The sequence below is a fragment of the Nilaparvata lugens genome, chromosome X, assembly GCF_014356525.2.
Source record: "Nilaparvata lugens isolate BPH chromosome X, ASM1435652v1, whole genome shotgun sequence".
NCBI classification, from domain to species: Eukaryota; Metazoa; Arthropoda; class Insecta; order Hemiptera; family Delphacidae; genus Nilaparvata; species Nilaparvata lugens.
The window spans coordinates 60,709,172-60,727,615 of NC_052518.1; the positions used below are offsets into that span (position 1 = coordinate 60,709,172).

Here is an 18,444-nt window from a genome sequence, read left to right on the forward strand (position 1 = left end):
TAGACTCATCACAAGAGTCCATAGAACTAGTATAGAAATTGGGATAGTGATAGAATGAAAATATTCATGAATTGGTTACTATTTAATTGAGCATGAACTTAGAATAATAATTATTGCTGCCAAGGGTAAAAGAGGAATCTCGTTCCAACGGTGGAGAAGATTAAGAAAACTATAGAAGAAAACTAATGAAGAAAACTGAAGAAAATGAAGAAACGATGAAGAAAACAATATGTTCCATAATTACCATCTTTTTCGTTGACTCAACTTTCGAAAACCTCTCATTCCCGTTTTTGCCGAAATTATTCTTTTCAAAAGTGTATTGGAAGATGATTGATGAAAACGATAATGCAGAAATTTATAGTAAGAAATGGAATCTTATCATGCTGTTCGTAATCTTAAATGCTCTAGGTTGCTTAGGTTATTTCTATTTACTGCAAAAGTTAGTTGTGCTGCTAGGAATCATTATCAGGCTACGACAAAGACTAAGCTATCTTAAATTACTACAAGGTCATACTATAAAAAAACTCATCTTGAAATATAATTCATTGGAATTAAATTGGGGAGAGATAATGTGATAGAACAAATACTTGTAGAGAAGAAAGTCATCACTTCTTTTGAAACATGAATAAAGTGATATAAGGTTGAAGAGAGAGAGAGTGAGAGAGAGAGAGAGAGAGAGAGAGAGAGAGAGAGAGAGAGAGAGAGAGAGAGAGATAGATAGTGTGTGTGTGTGTGTGTGTGTGTGTGTGTGTGTGTGTGTGTGTGTGTGTGTGTGTGTGTGTGTGTGTGTGTGTGTGTGTGTGTGAGATTGATTGATTGAGTACTTTATTTATGTAGATTACAATATATACTGGCTTATACACTTATATACAATAGCTTACAATACAGCAAAATTATATATGATATGAAAAATTTGTGATATAAGAACTATAAATAATTATATTGTTATGCATCTACATAAATTGGCGGAGCTTTGGACATATCAATGTCCATTCTTCGGAAAGAATATTAAAAATATCCTTCCCACTAACTCTCTACCAAAAAGTTAATTTCATTGATTAAACTAAGGATTTATTTATGAATGGAAATATTGTAAAAGTTTTATTTAATATGAATATTTACGAAAAAACAGAAAAAAGGAAAATAATGAAGTAAAGTAATTAATAGGTAGATAAGATCAAATTATTGATTAATAAAATGGAGTAGGCTGAGAGTAGATCAGAGTAATCAACTTTCAGTAATATACAGCAGTATGCAGTGGATAACTAAAATAACATGAGTTTATATTATATATATATACAATTCATTCTATAAAAGGTTTATAGGTTTATATTTGTGGGATGGGTGAGGGATGGTTGTCATGTGATCGTTCTAGGGCCGGACAGTTTCAGTCATTTGTTCCAAAACATGTTTTTTCAAAGTCGGGATGAAGCTCGCTCGGCTCTCGATGGACCTGATGAAACAGGAAGTGCATTCCATGCACGACAGGCACTGACTAAGAAGGATTTTGTGAAAATAGTGGTTCGATGGTTGGGTATCCTTAAGGTACTTTCTCCGGTTCTAGTATGTGAAGCATCTGACCTCCTACCTTCAGAAACAAATTTGAAATAATCTTTGAAATAATTCGGATTTCCGTATTTCAAGATATCTCAAACAAGCTTGACTATTCGAAAAAGCCTTTGATCGGGAAGCTTTATTGTTGAACTAGCAATGTGGGCTGGAGTGATATGATTATGGCGTTGGAGAGAGTAGATGAAACGTAGACAATAATTTTGGCAACGCTGTAGTTTATCATTCAGAGTGACTTGCATATCGTTGAGAACAGAATTACAATACATTAAATGTGGGAAGATAAGAATTGAACCAATAACAATTTAATGTTTCTAGGGAGTGTGCCGAGCACTATTTTTAATTCAGGCCTTTTTCCAAGTTATAATAGTAAATTTAATACACAATTATTATTTAACGAAAATCCTAAATTAATGCTGCAAATCACCCCGAAGACCTCTGCTACTGCAGACATTGACAACAGGGTTAACAGCTAGATGGAAATTCGATGAGAACTACTATCCAAAAATTAGTTGCCAGCCCGGGAATCGAACCCGGTACCTCCCAATTGCCGGATAGTAGTTCTCATCGAATTTCCATCTAGCTGTTAACCCTGTTGTCAATGTCTGCAGTAGCAGAGGTCTTCGGGGTGATTTGCAGCATTAATTTAGGATTTTCGTTAAATAATAATTATATAGTAATTAGCATTTGAATAAATGCATTCTCTATTTAATTCCATCTGTAATTTAATACACAATAGACTAGAGCCATTATTGTGAGTTAGCGAAATAAATTATTTTCTCTCTCTCTATTATGAACGGCCATGACTTCGAGTTTCACATGATAGATATTTAAAAATTGTGGCTCCGAGTCGTCGAGGAATGTAGATTATGGAATTATCTCTATAACGTAGCTTTCCTGTCGCGACATGGAGTGTGATAAGCTGGAAAACAGCAAGCATTGAAATTATAACAAACTACCGATTTTGCAGTTACTATTTGGTCCAAAGGCTCTAGAAGCCACGCGACGATTGGTCAAATTGATTCCCTTCGCCCAATAGGAGACCTGTTTCTAAATACAGTAGTGGGGCGATTCCCCAGCCGAGAGACCAGATTACGTTTCGGAGGACACATTGCTAGGAGCACTACGAGAATAAAGATGTAGTCATTATGTTTCGCCCTTTTTGGGCAGGTTTACAAGTTTATATCATTAGTTAATGTAGGAGCTAGTTTTATTTTTATTAAAGTTTAAATTTTCTAGTAGTGCCATGTCCTGAAAAGTTTAATTGTGTTTCTTCATCATGTACGAATAATTGTTTCTTCAAATAACCGCTAAGGTATGTAAAATAAGGTTAAAATATAATTTAGGGAATTTAATTGATTGAAACTTCCATAAGAGTATTGTATTAACAAAGCCTGTTATTTTTCAAGTTAATAATATTGAGAATAATCCTTTTGATTTTATTAGTGATGGAAGATAATTATAAATTTTTTTTCTTAAGAAGTATAGAAAGTTTTCAGTTACGTTACATTTGAGTTATTGTTTCTGGAGATATATTATCGTGGAGTATTGCTGAAAGTCAGGAAGATAGCCTTTAAATTGGAATGAAATTTTTAAGATTATGTTCATATTGAGTTTATGACATTTTATAATTTTATATTTTTCAGACTCTGTTTTCTTATGTCATTAAAGCTTTTGAATGATTTAGTAAATTTTTATGATAGAAAACTTAATAGACAAAGAAGAAAGTTTTTCTCTTCCATGAAATTAATATTAATGAATGTTACCATACAAGAGTTAATTCCTGATATTGAGCCTGATACATGAATGTTCCAACTTTAATACAATTTAAATTATTTTCTATGTGTCTACTAATTTTATTTAATTAAAGGTAAAAACTATCTACAGGATGAATCTTATAAGGCAAACATTATTTTTACCTTAAAGTGAAATTTTCAATATTTTTTCTTTTATTGTGTTATAAAGTGTCTTGTTTTGTTTTGTGATAAATTCATAATTCTAGTTGATACTCGTTTTTGGACTTGTATTTGTAGGTAAATCAAATCATAAACTCTGGACTGTTCATTTTAAATTAAGGTTCCGAGCAGTTTTGGGCGAATGCCCTTTGTTTACACTTGTGTTGCGTCCTATAGTTCATAAATAATAAAAAAAATAAATGTTGGCTAGTGCACAAGTTTCCAACAATACTAGTCGAGCTACTATATGAAAAATTATATTTGATTTCGCAAACCAAACGAAAAATATCATATAAGTTGGCATTATTTCAATCTGAATTATTCCTTTTCTAAGAGTATTATATCAATTTATATAGAAGTTAACATCATAATTAATGAAGTATTCATTTTCTAGAAGCTTTATATTAATTTATTTCGGGTGTTTTCATAAATGTTGCATTGTATATTAATGACACTCTGGCAAGTAAATTCGTTTTAATTCAATCTGTTAAATTTTGAGAATGAAATCAGAACGTCAAGATAAAATCTAAATTAAATAACAGAATAAACTCCTGTTTTAGCTTTTGATGAATTGTAGGAAGAGTTAGAAATTAATGCTGTAATACATTTATTTACAGCGGTTCAGGTGTGTCCCCAAATCAACTTCATGTACCACCCCTTTGGTTCCGCAACACACCCGTTCAGACGACAGGTCTAGGGACGTAAGAGGATGTCGCCGTCAAGCCAAATTCAACCGGTAAAAGTTCACCGCCAAAAACAAGGTACTGTAACCCCGACGATAAAGCAACGTACAGACCAACGAAAGTGCAGTGTAGTGAAACAAAGGTTCATTCGAGAATGTCAATCAAAAGTGGGGATTCAAAATTATTATGAAATGGGTTATATGGGTTACTATCGACGAAATTTGGGTTCAACTGGCTTTTCTTTCTTGAGTAATTTCATGTTGAAATTAATTTGTTATTTTATGACTGATATTGTTTGGTTTTGTGACATATTGCTATCTAAATGAGGGATAGTGATGCGCCCCCAAATCAGATGAAGAATGTCAACAAAGTAACATGAAATTGTTGTTTCTGTTGTTTGATTTTAGTTGCCAATGTTTATTGAAGCTGTTTGTATTTTTTAATTATTTCAAATTGTAGTGTTATTCTATAGTAGAAACCTATTAAATCAGGCATGGCAAGATTAATTGAAGTTTTCTTGACTCTAGCCCGTTCACCTGCATGAATTAGGTATAGACTCAGGTATTTTCTAGATGTGTCGGCCTATTTCTAAATTCTAAATTCTATTCAAAATTATCTTCTTTATCATCTTTTAAAAAGGTCAGGCACACAACTGCGCCACTCTGCTGTCTAGAGATATTTAAATCTCTGGAATTCAAATTTTCTAAAAAAATTCTAAATGGTCTGGTTCATTCGAGAGTTATGGGGCTCGTCAGTAGAATAATGTAAACCGAAATCTAGAATATTTAGTGAGTCTTTGTAGTGATTGTAAGGAAAACAATCAGCGTAAGGCAGTTTCACCTGCATGAATTGGGTATAGACTCAGGTATTTTCTAGATGTGTCGGCCTATTTCTAAATTCTAAATATTATTCAAAATTATCTTCTTTATCATCTTTTAAAAAGGTCAGGCACAGGAGGATGTCATGCATTTTCTTCAATGAATGCATTGCTGGAAATACCTTTTTACATGTTTTGTTCACTTGTTCTGACCAGTCAAGAGTATTATTCATAATAATTCCTAAATTTTTCACTGAGCTACAGTCAGGAATGTCAAACCATCTACACTAATTTTGTGAATCGATTCAAGGTTAATATTGTTTATAAGACGAGTATATCCAATTATAATGGGTTGTGTTTTAATGGGATTAAGCTTAAGGCCATTTTTCTTTGTCCATTCCACTATCGAATTGATATTCTGATTCATTATTCCAACTGTATCATTAATTTTTGTTATGGTACAGCTTAAATAGATTTGAAGGTCGTCTGCATAAGTATACAAACTGGAGAATTTGATAATGGAAGAAAGGTCATTAGCATACAAAGTGAAGAGGAGAGGGCCTAAAATTGAACCTTGTGGTACTCCAAGCATAACGGTTTTCAAGTTGACTTTTTGTCAGCGACAGATACACATTGTTTCCTACCTGAGAAATAGGATTTGAATCAAACTAACGAGTTGTGACTGAAACCAAGAATAGCCAACTTATTCAAAAGGACTGTATGATCAACAGTATCGAATGCTTTAGAAAAATCAAATAGGGTGAGGATGGTGCATTTTCTTTGGTCCATAGCTGACCTTATATCATCAGTGACACGAAGGAGAGCTGTCTCAGTTGAATTGAATTTCCTAAAGCCTGATTGAAAGTTATGAAGCTTTCCATTGTTGTCTAGAAATTTTACAACTTGAGCATGAATAAGTCTTTCTAGCACTTTGGACAATGCAGGTAAAATACTGATTGGTCTGAAATCCTCAACATTATTGGGTGATGCAACTTTAACAGAAAGATAAATAGAGAGAGAGAATGTGTGTGAGAGAGAGAGAGAGTCAGTGAGGGAGAGTAAGAGAGAGAAAGTGTGAGTGAGAGTGAGAGAGAGAAAGAGAGACAGGGAATAAGAGAGAACCATATATAATTGACAGGATAGCGTGCTGGGTAACTCTCTTTTCATGTTAAAAGGAGAAAAGAAGTCCTCAGGGAAATTCAAGAGCATGTAGATTTATGCATTGGATTCGCTGAGAAAACCAGATAGGAGAGGAAAATCAGTGACTAGGATGTGCAAGTGAGAGAAAATAGGTGAGAAAGGTCAGGATCTTGGTACAGCCTCAAGGACGTGAATATCTCTGATCATGGAGAGAGAAACTTAAAAAGAGAAGAAATGTGCTGGTGCCATATTGTAGTATGAATTTGCTATTAATATTCTTATAGGTATCTTCTTATTCTACAGAGAATTCCATTATTTTTGCATCAAAAGATGTTCATTTATACCAAAGTCTAAAGTATACAAAGCGATATCTGTTTCTCACAAATAAAGACAGGATAGAATAAAGACTAGAAATAGTAACACAACTTGTTGAGGATTAGCACTTTTCTAATAAATGATTACTCCAAGCAAAGGTTTTGGAAAGCTTATATAGTATCAGACTTTTCTACCTGTCAAAAATTATTCTTAACATAGATGTGGGAATACTTTTCTATCAAAATGGAACGAACAGGAGGTAACAAGAAATAATAATTGTACTATTTCAAATACTCGGGTCGTCGGACTTAGCGAAAAAAAGAGTTGAAAAAGGGGTTGAATGAATTAAAAAAAAACGAAAAATATTAAAGATGAATGAAATTGAAAAAAAAACAGGAATATAATTTCGGGATGGAATTATTCAAGCTACTTTGGCGAAATTTGGTCCAAAATGTGTTTATCTCACTCAACATCGCCAAAAAACTAGATTTGAATGGGAAAGTGGGAAAACACATTAAAATAGAATGAATCCAGGTGGAATAAACAGAAGCAATTTAAAGTTGAAAGTATGAAAGAAGAATATTGAAATTTTATCTACGATGATGTTATAATGTAATCATTACAGCATCACAATTAATCCCATAAGAGCTTCCATTTCGGAATGGATTTTCAAAACTATACTATAATCCTTACATCTTGCAACGGTTTCTACATCACAGTACAACTACTCTACCATACAAAATGCAGGATTTCCCAGGAACAGTGTCGAAAAACTGATTGCTGAACTAAAATCAGCTGATCGGCCCAATAACATAATCTGTTCTAACCTACAAATCAGTAATACCAGTATCTAGATCTATTTCAATCCATTTTCATCTCTATAATCTACAATAATCTATCACTTTTAATCATCCATCTCTAGAATCAATAATAATCTATCAAGTATAAGAAAAATATAATATTAGCTAGGCCTTAGGCCCTTACTATACCAGCGGAGTTGTTCAGTGAGCTGAAAAACAAAACTCTGTTTAGAGTTTACTGGAGATAAATTGTGTTTAGTTCTCCAGTCATCCTTCACCTTCACACAATGGATAAAATGAATACAGATTCTGGATGAATAATTTAGATAAAATTCAATTTGATCTAATTTTTTATAAAAGGGTACCCGTTTCTTGTTATTTGATATGTAGGCTACATTCAATTTTTTAGTTCATACCCAATCAAAATCTTTTATTCATGATCATCAATGTATTGGAAGTTTCTAAACACAAATAATTCATTTAATTGGTTCATCTCAACAGAATAGTCAGTTATATCAGTCTAGTTTTAATAATATTACGCATTTATTGAAACTTAGAAGTTATTAATTTTTTGAAACGACGCAATATTAATAATAGGCTACAAGTACTGCGTTTAGTTTGTGTTGGATCGATTAAGCAGTTGATTCAATTTTTGACGCAATGTTTTCGAAAGATAAAACCGCAAATAGACATCCAACAGGCTGTGTCTCTAGCGTAGTTGTAATGAGCTGGGTTCATGAACGAGAGGTCCTGGGTTGAATTCCTCTCAGAGTCGTCCTTTTTTTCTGAAAATTTTTAACTTCTAAACATTACACACATGAATTTGACTAATTAATAGATAATTATTTTATTTTTGATTCAATAATTAGGCTAATCTTGCTATTGTTGGGTACATACAACTTTCACATCACTTTTATAGAAGTATTCAAATTAATGGTTCAGCTACAGCTTTTTACTTGCCTCAACAATGAAAAGACATTAATTTATCGAACTATCTATATTATGTATCTATGTACGAGCTTGCACTCAATCATCTCCATTACGTCATACATTAACTTCTAAATCCTTCTCCTCACTATGTCTTTCTCCCACTAAATCTTCATCTATATAGAATGATATTTAAATATATTTATAACTCTTTGTATTTGACTCCTATTCGCGAACAAAGTCTAATAACTTACTGTATTTTTCTTTATTTCCGTTCTATATTTTTGTGGATATTTTGTAAACATTTCGAGTGAATAAATTTGATTTGATTTGAATTCTCATCCAAATACAGGATATTTCTTGCATCAGTAGACAATGTTCCCATATTATACATTAGAGTATATTATCAATAGTTACTGGAAACATGCTTACAAAAGATTACATACATCTAGTGGAGGTAGGCTTCTGTATTGTAGAATTTCGGGAAGAATCTTCCAAAGGTGTTATTTCGTAGAGATAGCATGAATATGCAAATACTTAATCTGTTTGTTTAATAATCCAAAAAGTATATATTACTTATATTATTATATAATTCCTCATCGAATGAGAAAATACATAGAATAATTATATTTCCGATCGCTTTTCTAATTCCAAACCGTTTATATTAGTGGTCAGTTGGTAATCTATCAGCACCTACAGTTCGATAATCATGTAAATCTACTTCTGCAATACAACCCACGTTATACTCACAAAATACATAAAAATCATTCTGAATAAAATAATCTTTCCTCTATGGAACACACTGTACTAGAAGACATAGATAAAATAGTTTTTGCAACGATTTTATTCGGTCTACTAGCCGTCAGGCTCGCTTCGCTCGCCATATCCGTCTAGCCAGGGGGCTCCGACCCCTGGACCCCCGACTGGATCGTCCAAAAATGAGATCAGCGGGCTCGCTTCGCTCGCCTGCATTTTTCATTTGAGCATGCTTCATTCCATCAGAAAGTCAAAGTACTGAGAAAACGCTTGAAAGCTGAGAAAAACGCTGATTTTGGGCGTATCTTTGATGAAATATTAAAGTTACCTCATCACAAAATTTTTAGACCTAAAACCTCCAGAGCTAAACCTCTGTACTAAATTTGAACATATTCTGTCTATTACTGAGAAAACGCAAAAAACCGCTAATTTTGGAAGTATCTTTGGCGTTATTTCAAATTCCTTCTAACATAACATTATTACACCTCATCTGAGCTTCTGTAGTAAATTTGAACATTTTCTGTTCATTTTTTCTCGATGAAGCTGAGAAAGCGCAAAAAACGCAGATTTTGGGCGTATCTTTGGCGTTATTTCAAATTCCTTCTAACACAACATTATTACACCCTAGCTTAGCTTCTGTACTAAATTTGAACAATTCTGTTCATTTGTTCTCGATAAATCTGAGAAATAGCAAAAAAAAAACGCTGGAAAAACGCTAATTTTGGGCGTATCTTTGACGTTATCGTTATTGCAAATTCCTTCTATCAACTTCTCAACTACACAAAAAGTGAAATTCCTTCTAACACAACATTATTACACCCTAGCTGAGCTTCTGTACTAAATTTGAGCAATTTCTGTTCATTTGTTCTCGATAAATCTGAGAAAAAGAAAAAAAACGCTAATTTTGGGCGTATCTTTGACGCTATTGCAAATTCCTTCTAACACAACATTATTACACCCTAGCTGATTTTGGGCGTATCTTTGGTAATTTTTCCAAATCCGTTCTTAGTGCGCCTCTAAAGGGCCAACTGAGCATACCTACCAAATTTGTACGTTTTCGGTCAGGTAGATTTTTAGTTCTGCGAGTGAGTGAGTGAGTTAGTGAGTGAGTCAGTCAGTCAGTGAGTGAGTGCCATTTCCCTTTTATATATATAGATGAAGCACTCACCCTCGTGAGATATTTTAAGATATTTTTTGCTTGCTTCACTCGCTCGTGTCACAATTTACATCCCACTCGTGTCTCAAATACTCTCATTATAAAACCGTTGGATAAACTACTATAGTACTGTACAATAAGTTACATCGTAATGAAATGTAAAATTGTGTTTCTACACTGTTATAAATTTCTTGTGCTATTTGCTTGCTTTTCACGATACAATTTTTCGGATACCAATTCCCTCTCTCAGTATTGTATTGGAAACAAATAATATCAAAGAAAGTAATGTCAAATAGGTTTTAAATAGTCAATCAGTTTGAGTACTTACATAATGGGTATCATCTTCTTCATTGTAAGCCAGTTTCACTAAGCCGTAAGAGCCCTGAAAAAGTGCATAAATAATTTCATTAGCTCAATATTAGTAAAACCATTAGAAAAAGTACAATATAGCAGACATAAAGGATGGCATTAATATTGGCACAACTATATAAATTGGAATAAATTGTTAAAACCCTGTTACAGAGAAGAATCAATAGTCCGGGCGCAAATGTACTAAACATTTCTCCTCTACAATTCTTCTTATATGAAGGTTTTGCCTAAAACGTATATTTTATCAGTTATAACCTCCCAAAACTCTAAACAAAAACATTTTCTCAAATTTATTTCTATTATAACATTTAAAAAATGATATGTCGTCACGCATTGTAGGCTACGTCAAAAAATGTGTTCTCCAGCTCCTTCAAAGAAAACCTTGCATGATTTCTGGTGTGTTTTCCATAAGCATGAGGTAACAAAAAGAACTATAAAATCGTTTTTTTTCATGATAAATGTCTAAATAAATACTTGCAAATGGTCTCAATCGTTTCGTTACAAGAAGTCGAATAAGAATATTGATAATGAAAACAACGAAAATATTCGTCATTATTGAAAAATTCAAGATGGCGGCCATAATTAGCAGAATTTTTTATATAGATTGCTATTCAGTTATAGAATAGAATAGCTGCCTTTATTTTTACCTAGGAGGGCGGAGTTAAGGCGCAGCCGGCCCTCTCTTACACTCAACCCTCAAGGTTATAGTGAGGGATATCGAATCAATTCTACTACCAAAGTGTTAATAATTACCCAAACTATAATATTCGAGAGATTCATCTCATTTTAAATACTCCTTCATGATAAATATAACTACAAAAACATGAAACATACATTTTTCGAGTACAAAATTCCACCCTGTAAATGTATTTGCAGTGGACAATAACTACGAGCTGCAAAATGATTAATTTTGTAATTAATAACTTTGAAACTGCAAAATGACATCCGGTTGAGGGCTGTAAGTCAATTTTCCACGCCTGGAGCGTCATTGGAAAAAGAGCGTAATGTACTGTTTGCAGTGGAAAACTCGTTTTTTCTCACCAACTTGATAATTGAAAAACGGTGTATTGCATGACTCCGTGAAGGTACAGACCTGAAAATGATACCATTCTCTTTGTAATGATGTGTAGTGTGAGAATATCCATGATGGCAATCTCATAAATATCTGCCATCATGAACAATAAATTGAGATGGTGGCGAAAATTTGTAGATTTTTACAATATTGCCCATAAATGTGTAAGGTTGAAGAAATCGGAGTTTTTCTCCACAGAACTGTTCTCAATGAACCTGACTTTCACACTGGATGAATAAATCTCATTTATATAGTACATGTTTAGCCATATTTGTTTTTAATGATGTCAAATACATTTTTGAGCTTCATCATCGATATTCTTTTCCTGCATTTGATTATGCAGAGATTGATACCATTTCCAAGTCTTTAACGTCAAAGAGTCTCTGAGATACACTCGGATGTTCAATCTATGTTATATAAAAAAGTTTTTTGAAAAAAGGGTACTATGGGATTATTCTATTTATAATTCAGTTTTCAATCCTCAATTGAGTAAATTACTTAGTACTCTGTTAAACTATTTCCTCTCTTGTTTATTCTCTTGGAAAAAGTTCTTTTCTCATGAGTTATAAGTGTATGATCTTTACCCTCATGTAACTTAGTACTCTGTTAAGCTATTTCCTCTCTTGTTTATTCTCTTGGAAATAGTTATTTGTGCAACTAGTGCGCAAAGTGACAGTTTGCTGCATCGAAAGAAACGTTTACGCCCGAGCCGTAGGCGAGGGCGGAATGGTTTCTTGAGTGCAGCAAACGAACTTTGCGCACGTATTTCACATTAAATTTTTCCTACAGTTACCATTGAATATGAAAAGTGGGTAATTATGGGTAAAATTGCCTGAATAATGTAGTAGTGTTTGAATGGCGAGGCGGCTGTGTGGTGTGTGCTGTGGTGGCACTGTGCTGTCGTTGTCCTTGGTTATAATATCTACTTAATAATTAGCGCGTTGTGCTTGGTTGCACCTCTGCTCACTATAGCAGCCACAGCAGTCACTGTTACCAACTTAATTTTGATTTTGCTGCACTGGTGCTCCATATAACCTACTAACTATTTTGCGTTGTCATGCTGCAAATCTGGAGTACGCAAAGTACTCACTTTGCGCACTAGTGCGGAAAAGTGATTCTTTGCAGCCTGCAATCAGTGCACAAATGGTCACTTTTCAGGGTATCTGTAGGAAAAAGTTCTTTTCTCATGAGTTATAAGTGTATGATCTTTACCCTCATGTAACTTAGTACTCTGTTAAGCTATTTCCTCTCTTGTTTATTCTCTTGGAAAAAGTTCTTTTCTCATGAGTTATAAGTGTATGATCTTTACCCTCATGCAAGCCACGCGATTCCCCATTAAAAAGTGATATCATAATAGCTTAGAGAACATTTTCATCTTATTATTTGTCATTTGAATGAAGATGTATCACCGAATCATGTTGGAAACTTTAGACCAATTAGCATTTGTTCTGCCTTATCCAAAGTACTTGAAAGTACTAGTCCATGCAAAAGTTCTAGAAAGCAGTAGAGAACTTCAAAAATTTCAATTTGGATTCCGAAAAAAAATTCAACTGAAATTGATTATGAATGAATGAGTGAATAAATCAGTGCCATTTCGTTTTTATATTTATATGCGTATAAGCCATAAAGGCTTATATGCATATAAGCCTTTGTAATCTGCAAAGTAATAAAGTTATAGTATGCAAGATAAATAAAGTTATTTATCTATTAATACTCTATTAATTATTAATCTATTAATAATTCAATCCCCATCGCTCTGACCAACTCTGATTAATTTACAACACAGAGTAGTCATCACTTGAGTTTTGGTATTCACTGCCTGAAATGAAGGTGACTATCCCAGATCTCAGGTTTCATGCTAATGAACGCTTGTTAGTCCAGGCGCTGGCTTACATTGAGCATACATGAGAGAGGCAGAGAATTTGACTTCGGATTATTGTTAGGGGGTCTTTAGTGTATATGAAACTCGATGTCGTCACGTCCCAGGGTGGTCGACAGCTTGGGGGGGAGGGGGGTAAGTTGTAAAAAACGCGCGTTTATAAAATCGCCTGTCCTGCAGTTACTATTCATAGTACAGCTTTTAATTTTTTCTCAATATTATGTACACATAACTGGCTTTCAATGTGGTCCTATACTTTTTTGCGATAAACCGCATAGTTTTTCCGTAAAAAAATAAAATATCTCGAAAAATGTATTTTTTTATTATGGACTTTTTGTTATTTCTCGAATATTCAAGTAATTAGCCGACTTAGAGGAAAAGGCTCCCAATAAACGTTGTAGGCCGTTTCTTGCTGAATCCAATGATATATATAGTTTGGGGGTTACGATCATAGATGCGGCGGTGGGAGGGGGATAAGTAGCACTGTTACGCTGCGGCGCGGTCCTCCCCCATGATTAATGTGCGTAATGGCCTGTCTATCGCATCGCTCCTACTAGTCTATGCATTCAAATTATGTATTTCAGGAACGCTATCTTATGTATTTTCGGTCGCTGAACACGATTTTTCAACTCTCAAGCCTTAATAATTGATAATTCTCATCATAATATACTAATTATGGTCAAAATTACAAACTTCATCTCATTCTGCAAGGAAACTAAGAAATGACTGTTTGAAATAAACGAAACTTGGGTTTCAAGAAATATATTAGGATAGAATAAAGTTAATATTTATATATGTTTATGTTCTATTGTTTTTATTTCAAATTAATTTATTGTGATGCGCTGCAGGCTAAATTATATTATTAATTGCACACTGGCCACGCTTACTTGATATAGTGGTCAGTTAGTTTCCAAGAAATATTTGTGAAATTTCTTAGTTCTTCATGGTGGAAATGGAATTCATCATTCATTCTTTATCATAATGATTATGTTTAGTATGAAAATGTTAATCTTTCGTGAATCTTCAGTTTGTCGTGGACTTTTGAGAAATTATATCCAATATAATAATAGATATGTGTCAAATCAAAATGAAATGAAAATTTAAATATTCATTCATATTATTTCTAACAGTATTATTATAATAATATTTCACTAACTTTTGATTGATTCATCCATTATGGTATTCCCGTTCAGACTGTTTTGAAATGGTAACAAGTTATTCAGTATCAAAATTTGGGATTCGAATAGTTTTGGGCCATGCCTGCTATTCTTTCCTAAACATATTTATATGATTTGTAATTTTATCCACAAATGAATGAATGAATGTATGTATTCCTGCACGTAGCTAACGTATGGATAATTCCTTTATAGATTCTTGCATGTCACATTAATAAATCTCTGCCACAGATTTAGAAATCAAGTCTCGATGGTTTGGAGAGCATATTATTGGAGTGATTCTTTTACTCTGCTGCTTCTAATATGTTCACTACCTTTGTTTGATTTTAGACCATAGACATGAAAAGCTATGTCCACCTGTATCACTCCATCTTTATTGAGAATTTTCATAACTCTTCTTATCACAAAGTTTCCATAATCTTGCAGCGTATTGAAGTTTTGAAAAGTGAAGTAGGAGTTGAATTCAGGAGAGCCATGTCATCATTATGCGAATTTGTCAACGATATTTAGGGATTTAGTTAAATCCACAACTAGTTTCACTTACAATTTCATAGGCCAAGTGAGATTAAGAGTTTTTTTTTTCAAATATCCATCAGATGTTGACAGAGATTGCGGTTATTGTAGAAATGCATGCTGCACTAAAACTTCAATGCTGAATTATCTTTAAACAGCTACCTAGTAAAAATACAGAGATCAGATCTTTTTGTTCTAGAATTAACTAAGACTAGGATTTTTGTTTGATTGCATCGTGGAGAATGAAAGAACTTTGTTTCTTTTTATAGGTGAGAATACACTTTTACAATTTGCCACAACTATGTTCAGATAAAAATCGTTGGAGACCGAATAACTATTTCTTTCTATACGTTCAAAAGAGAATCACACACTTCTTCACTTGCTTCCAGACCATTGATAACATTATGCAGATTCTGTTGTCCATCAGAGTCTTGAAGAAAAATGTTATGTTCTCTTGAGAAGATTATGCTTCTGGAAATCATTCTCATCTCTCATTATTCTTGTTTTACTTCATTATATGACTCTCTTCACAGTCTCCAGTGATATCCATAATGATGTCAACATACTTGAACAGAATATCTTTGATGGAAGATTTATTAATGTAGTAGCAGCCATTTTAGGAAAGCCTTTGAAGAACTAGCTATTCCAATCACTCAGTTTTGGATGATCTAATGAGGGTTTGCTCTAAAGCATGATCGGTTGTCACATTTATTAAATTTTCAAGGTTTCATTTGACAGAGAGTCAATGTATTGACTGTATAGAGTTAATGTTTTCTTATTGGAAATTATTTTTCACTTCTATGGGTAATTTTTATATTTTCTAGATATGACACAGACTTTATAACATAGTTTGTGTGATTGAATGAAAAATTTATGGGATCTTTTCTCGAACAGTTTCTATGTGCAATACCAGAGTCCATCCTTATGAGCATGAATACAATTTAAGATAATTTAAACTATGTTACAATAATCAGTCATAAATATTTCAAGTAGTCATTGAATTTGATTCTAAAAAAACTCTACAAATAGCTCCTGACTTCTTTCAAATATACTTTGACAATCTCTCATATTTGAACCGTTCATGAGTCCTTGTAGTTGTTTCATTGAATTGATTGCTTGCTCTCACACCTTAATTATACTGATCTCCCCTCAATAGATTTCCAACAGTATTCTCTCCAAATATTTCAAATTCAACAAAGATATCTCTCATTCCACTTTCATTCAAGTAACACCCCAAGACAATCAGTCAAACTCAGTCAGATGAGTAGATATAAGTTACAGAAATCAGTTGATAAAGCTGCGTTTACACGTAACAAAATGTTAATAACTTAATCTTTATAGATTCTATTAGATTGAACGGAACTTGGCAAACACATACAGTATGTCTATCATATGTATGATAAGTTAGGTTCAATCTAATAGAATCTATAAAGATTAAGTTATATTAACATCTCCTTAATAACTTTGGTGTAAACTCAGCTTTAGAGTTGTATTTCCTTTGTAATCAAATATTTAGTCATATAACATGGGAGTAATTGGCATTATTTGTGTTTCAACTGTCAATTTATATTAAGAAAATATTTTACTCCTGTTACACGGTGCTCTATATGGGGTAGCCTATATTATTTGTTTAACTTACTCCATTACTTGACTTTCGCAATTCCAAAGTGATCATTGAACTAAATCGAATAATTATTCTCTCTTAATGGAATATCAGTCTTTTATCTATTGAGAAACACATATAGGATTCCTAACAGGATGGTTTATCATTACAATGTAATCATAAATAATGATAATGAGATGAAGTTTGTAATTTTGACCATAATTAGTATATTATGATGAGAATTATCAATTATTAAGGCTTGAGAGTTGAAAAATCGTGTTCAGCGACCGAAAATACATAAGATAGCGTTCCTGAAATACATAATTTGAATGCATAGACTAGTAGGAGCGATGCGATAGACAGGCCATTACGCACATTAATCATGGGGGAGGACCGCGCCGCAGCGTAACAGTGCTACTTATCCCCCTCCCACCGCCGCATCAATGATCGTAACCCTCAAACTATATATATCATTAGATTCAGCAAGAAACGGGCTACAACGTTTATTGGGAGCCTTTTCCTCTAAGTCGGCTAATTACTTGAATATTCGAGAAATAACAAAAAGTCCATAATAAAAAAATTCATTTTTCGAGATATTTTATTTTTTTACGGAAAAACTATGCGGTTTATCGCAAAAAAGTATAGGACCACATTGAAAGCCAGCTATGTGTACATAATATTGAGAAAAAATTAAAAGCTGTACTATGAATAGTAACTGCAGAACAGGCGATTTTATAAACGCGCGTTTTTTACAACTTACCCCCCTCCCCCCCAAGCTGTCGACCACCCTGGGACGTGACGACATCGAGTTTCATATACACTAAAGACCCCCTAACAATAATCCAAAGTCAAATTCTCTGCCTCTCTCATGTATGCTCAATGTAAGCCAGCGCCTGGACTATGTCAAAAGTGATTAGGCCAGAACACTTATCTATAACCGATTGATAATGTTAGTTCCTCACCTTTTTCTCGTCTTTAATACATTTTTCTCCTATTTGAACACTTTTTTGCTCTATTCGAACAATTTAGCTTCTGGTCTGTGAAAAAAGTAGCTCTTCCTGTTTTTTTCTCACAACATTTAGTGTTTTTAGGTCCTTTTTATCCCTACTCAGTTTATTACCCCTGTACTTTGATTATGCTACTTTTACTTCTTGGCTTTTTCATTTACACTGTTTTCTCTAGATTCTTAATGTTGCTTGTCCCTTGAATTCTCCTTCGTTCATCCAATATATGCAATCTATACTTCGAATGTGTATATTTGCCCTGTATGTTGTGATGAAATGCTCCTGACTGTTGTAATGCTCTTCACTTTCCCGAAAGCCTTCAGCAATGAACATAATGTTATTCTTTTGCATTTGAGCTTTTTCATGAAGAAATACAAGTCAAATCTATCAGAAGTGGAAATAGTTATCCAAGTTATTCAGTTATAGTAGAGTAATTCAAGAGAAGACACAATCAGTTCCTACATGTGCATTTTTCATTTGTAGAAGAATTATATTGATTGATTCAAAAGTTTTAATGAGCTGTATCGCATTATTGTAATTTTGTGGAATAGAGAAAACAAGTAGAATAGGAAAAAATGAACTTTATTTAACAAAACATAATTTCGAATAGTTCTAAATCTGATAAGAAACAAATTGAAAAGTTCAATATCAAGTTCTATGAAATTTGTAATTTTATGTGAAATGAAAGTGAGCTGATGATTATAATACCCC

General features: G+C 33.3%; 1 protein-coding gene across 8 annotated transcripts in view; it reads right to left on the reverse strand.

Annotated features, from left to right (window-relative positions):
• LOC120348926 (calcium/calmodulin-dependent protein kinase kinase 2-like) overlaps positions 1–18,444 on the reverse strand; it is a 525,835-nt gene that overhangs the window by 90,298 nt on the left and 417,093 nt on the right. For all 8 annotated transcript variants that reach the window (XM_039443397.1, XM_039443398.1, XM_039443402.1 and 5 more), the window contains one exon: positions 10,447–10,500. In XM_039443397.1, coding sequence (XP_039299331.1) covers positions 10,447–10,500 — 54 coding nt within the window. The remainder of the gene's footprint in view (positions 1–10,446; positions 10,501–18,444) is intronic.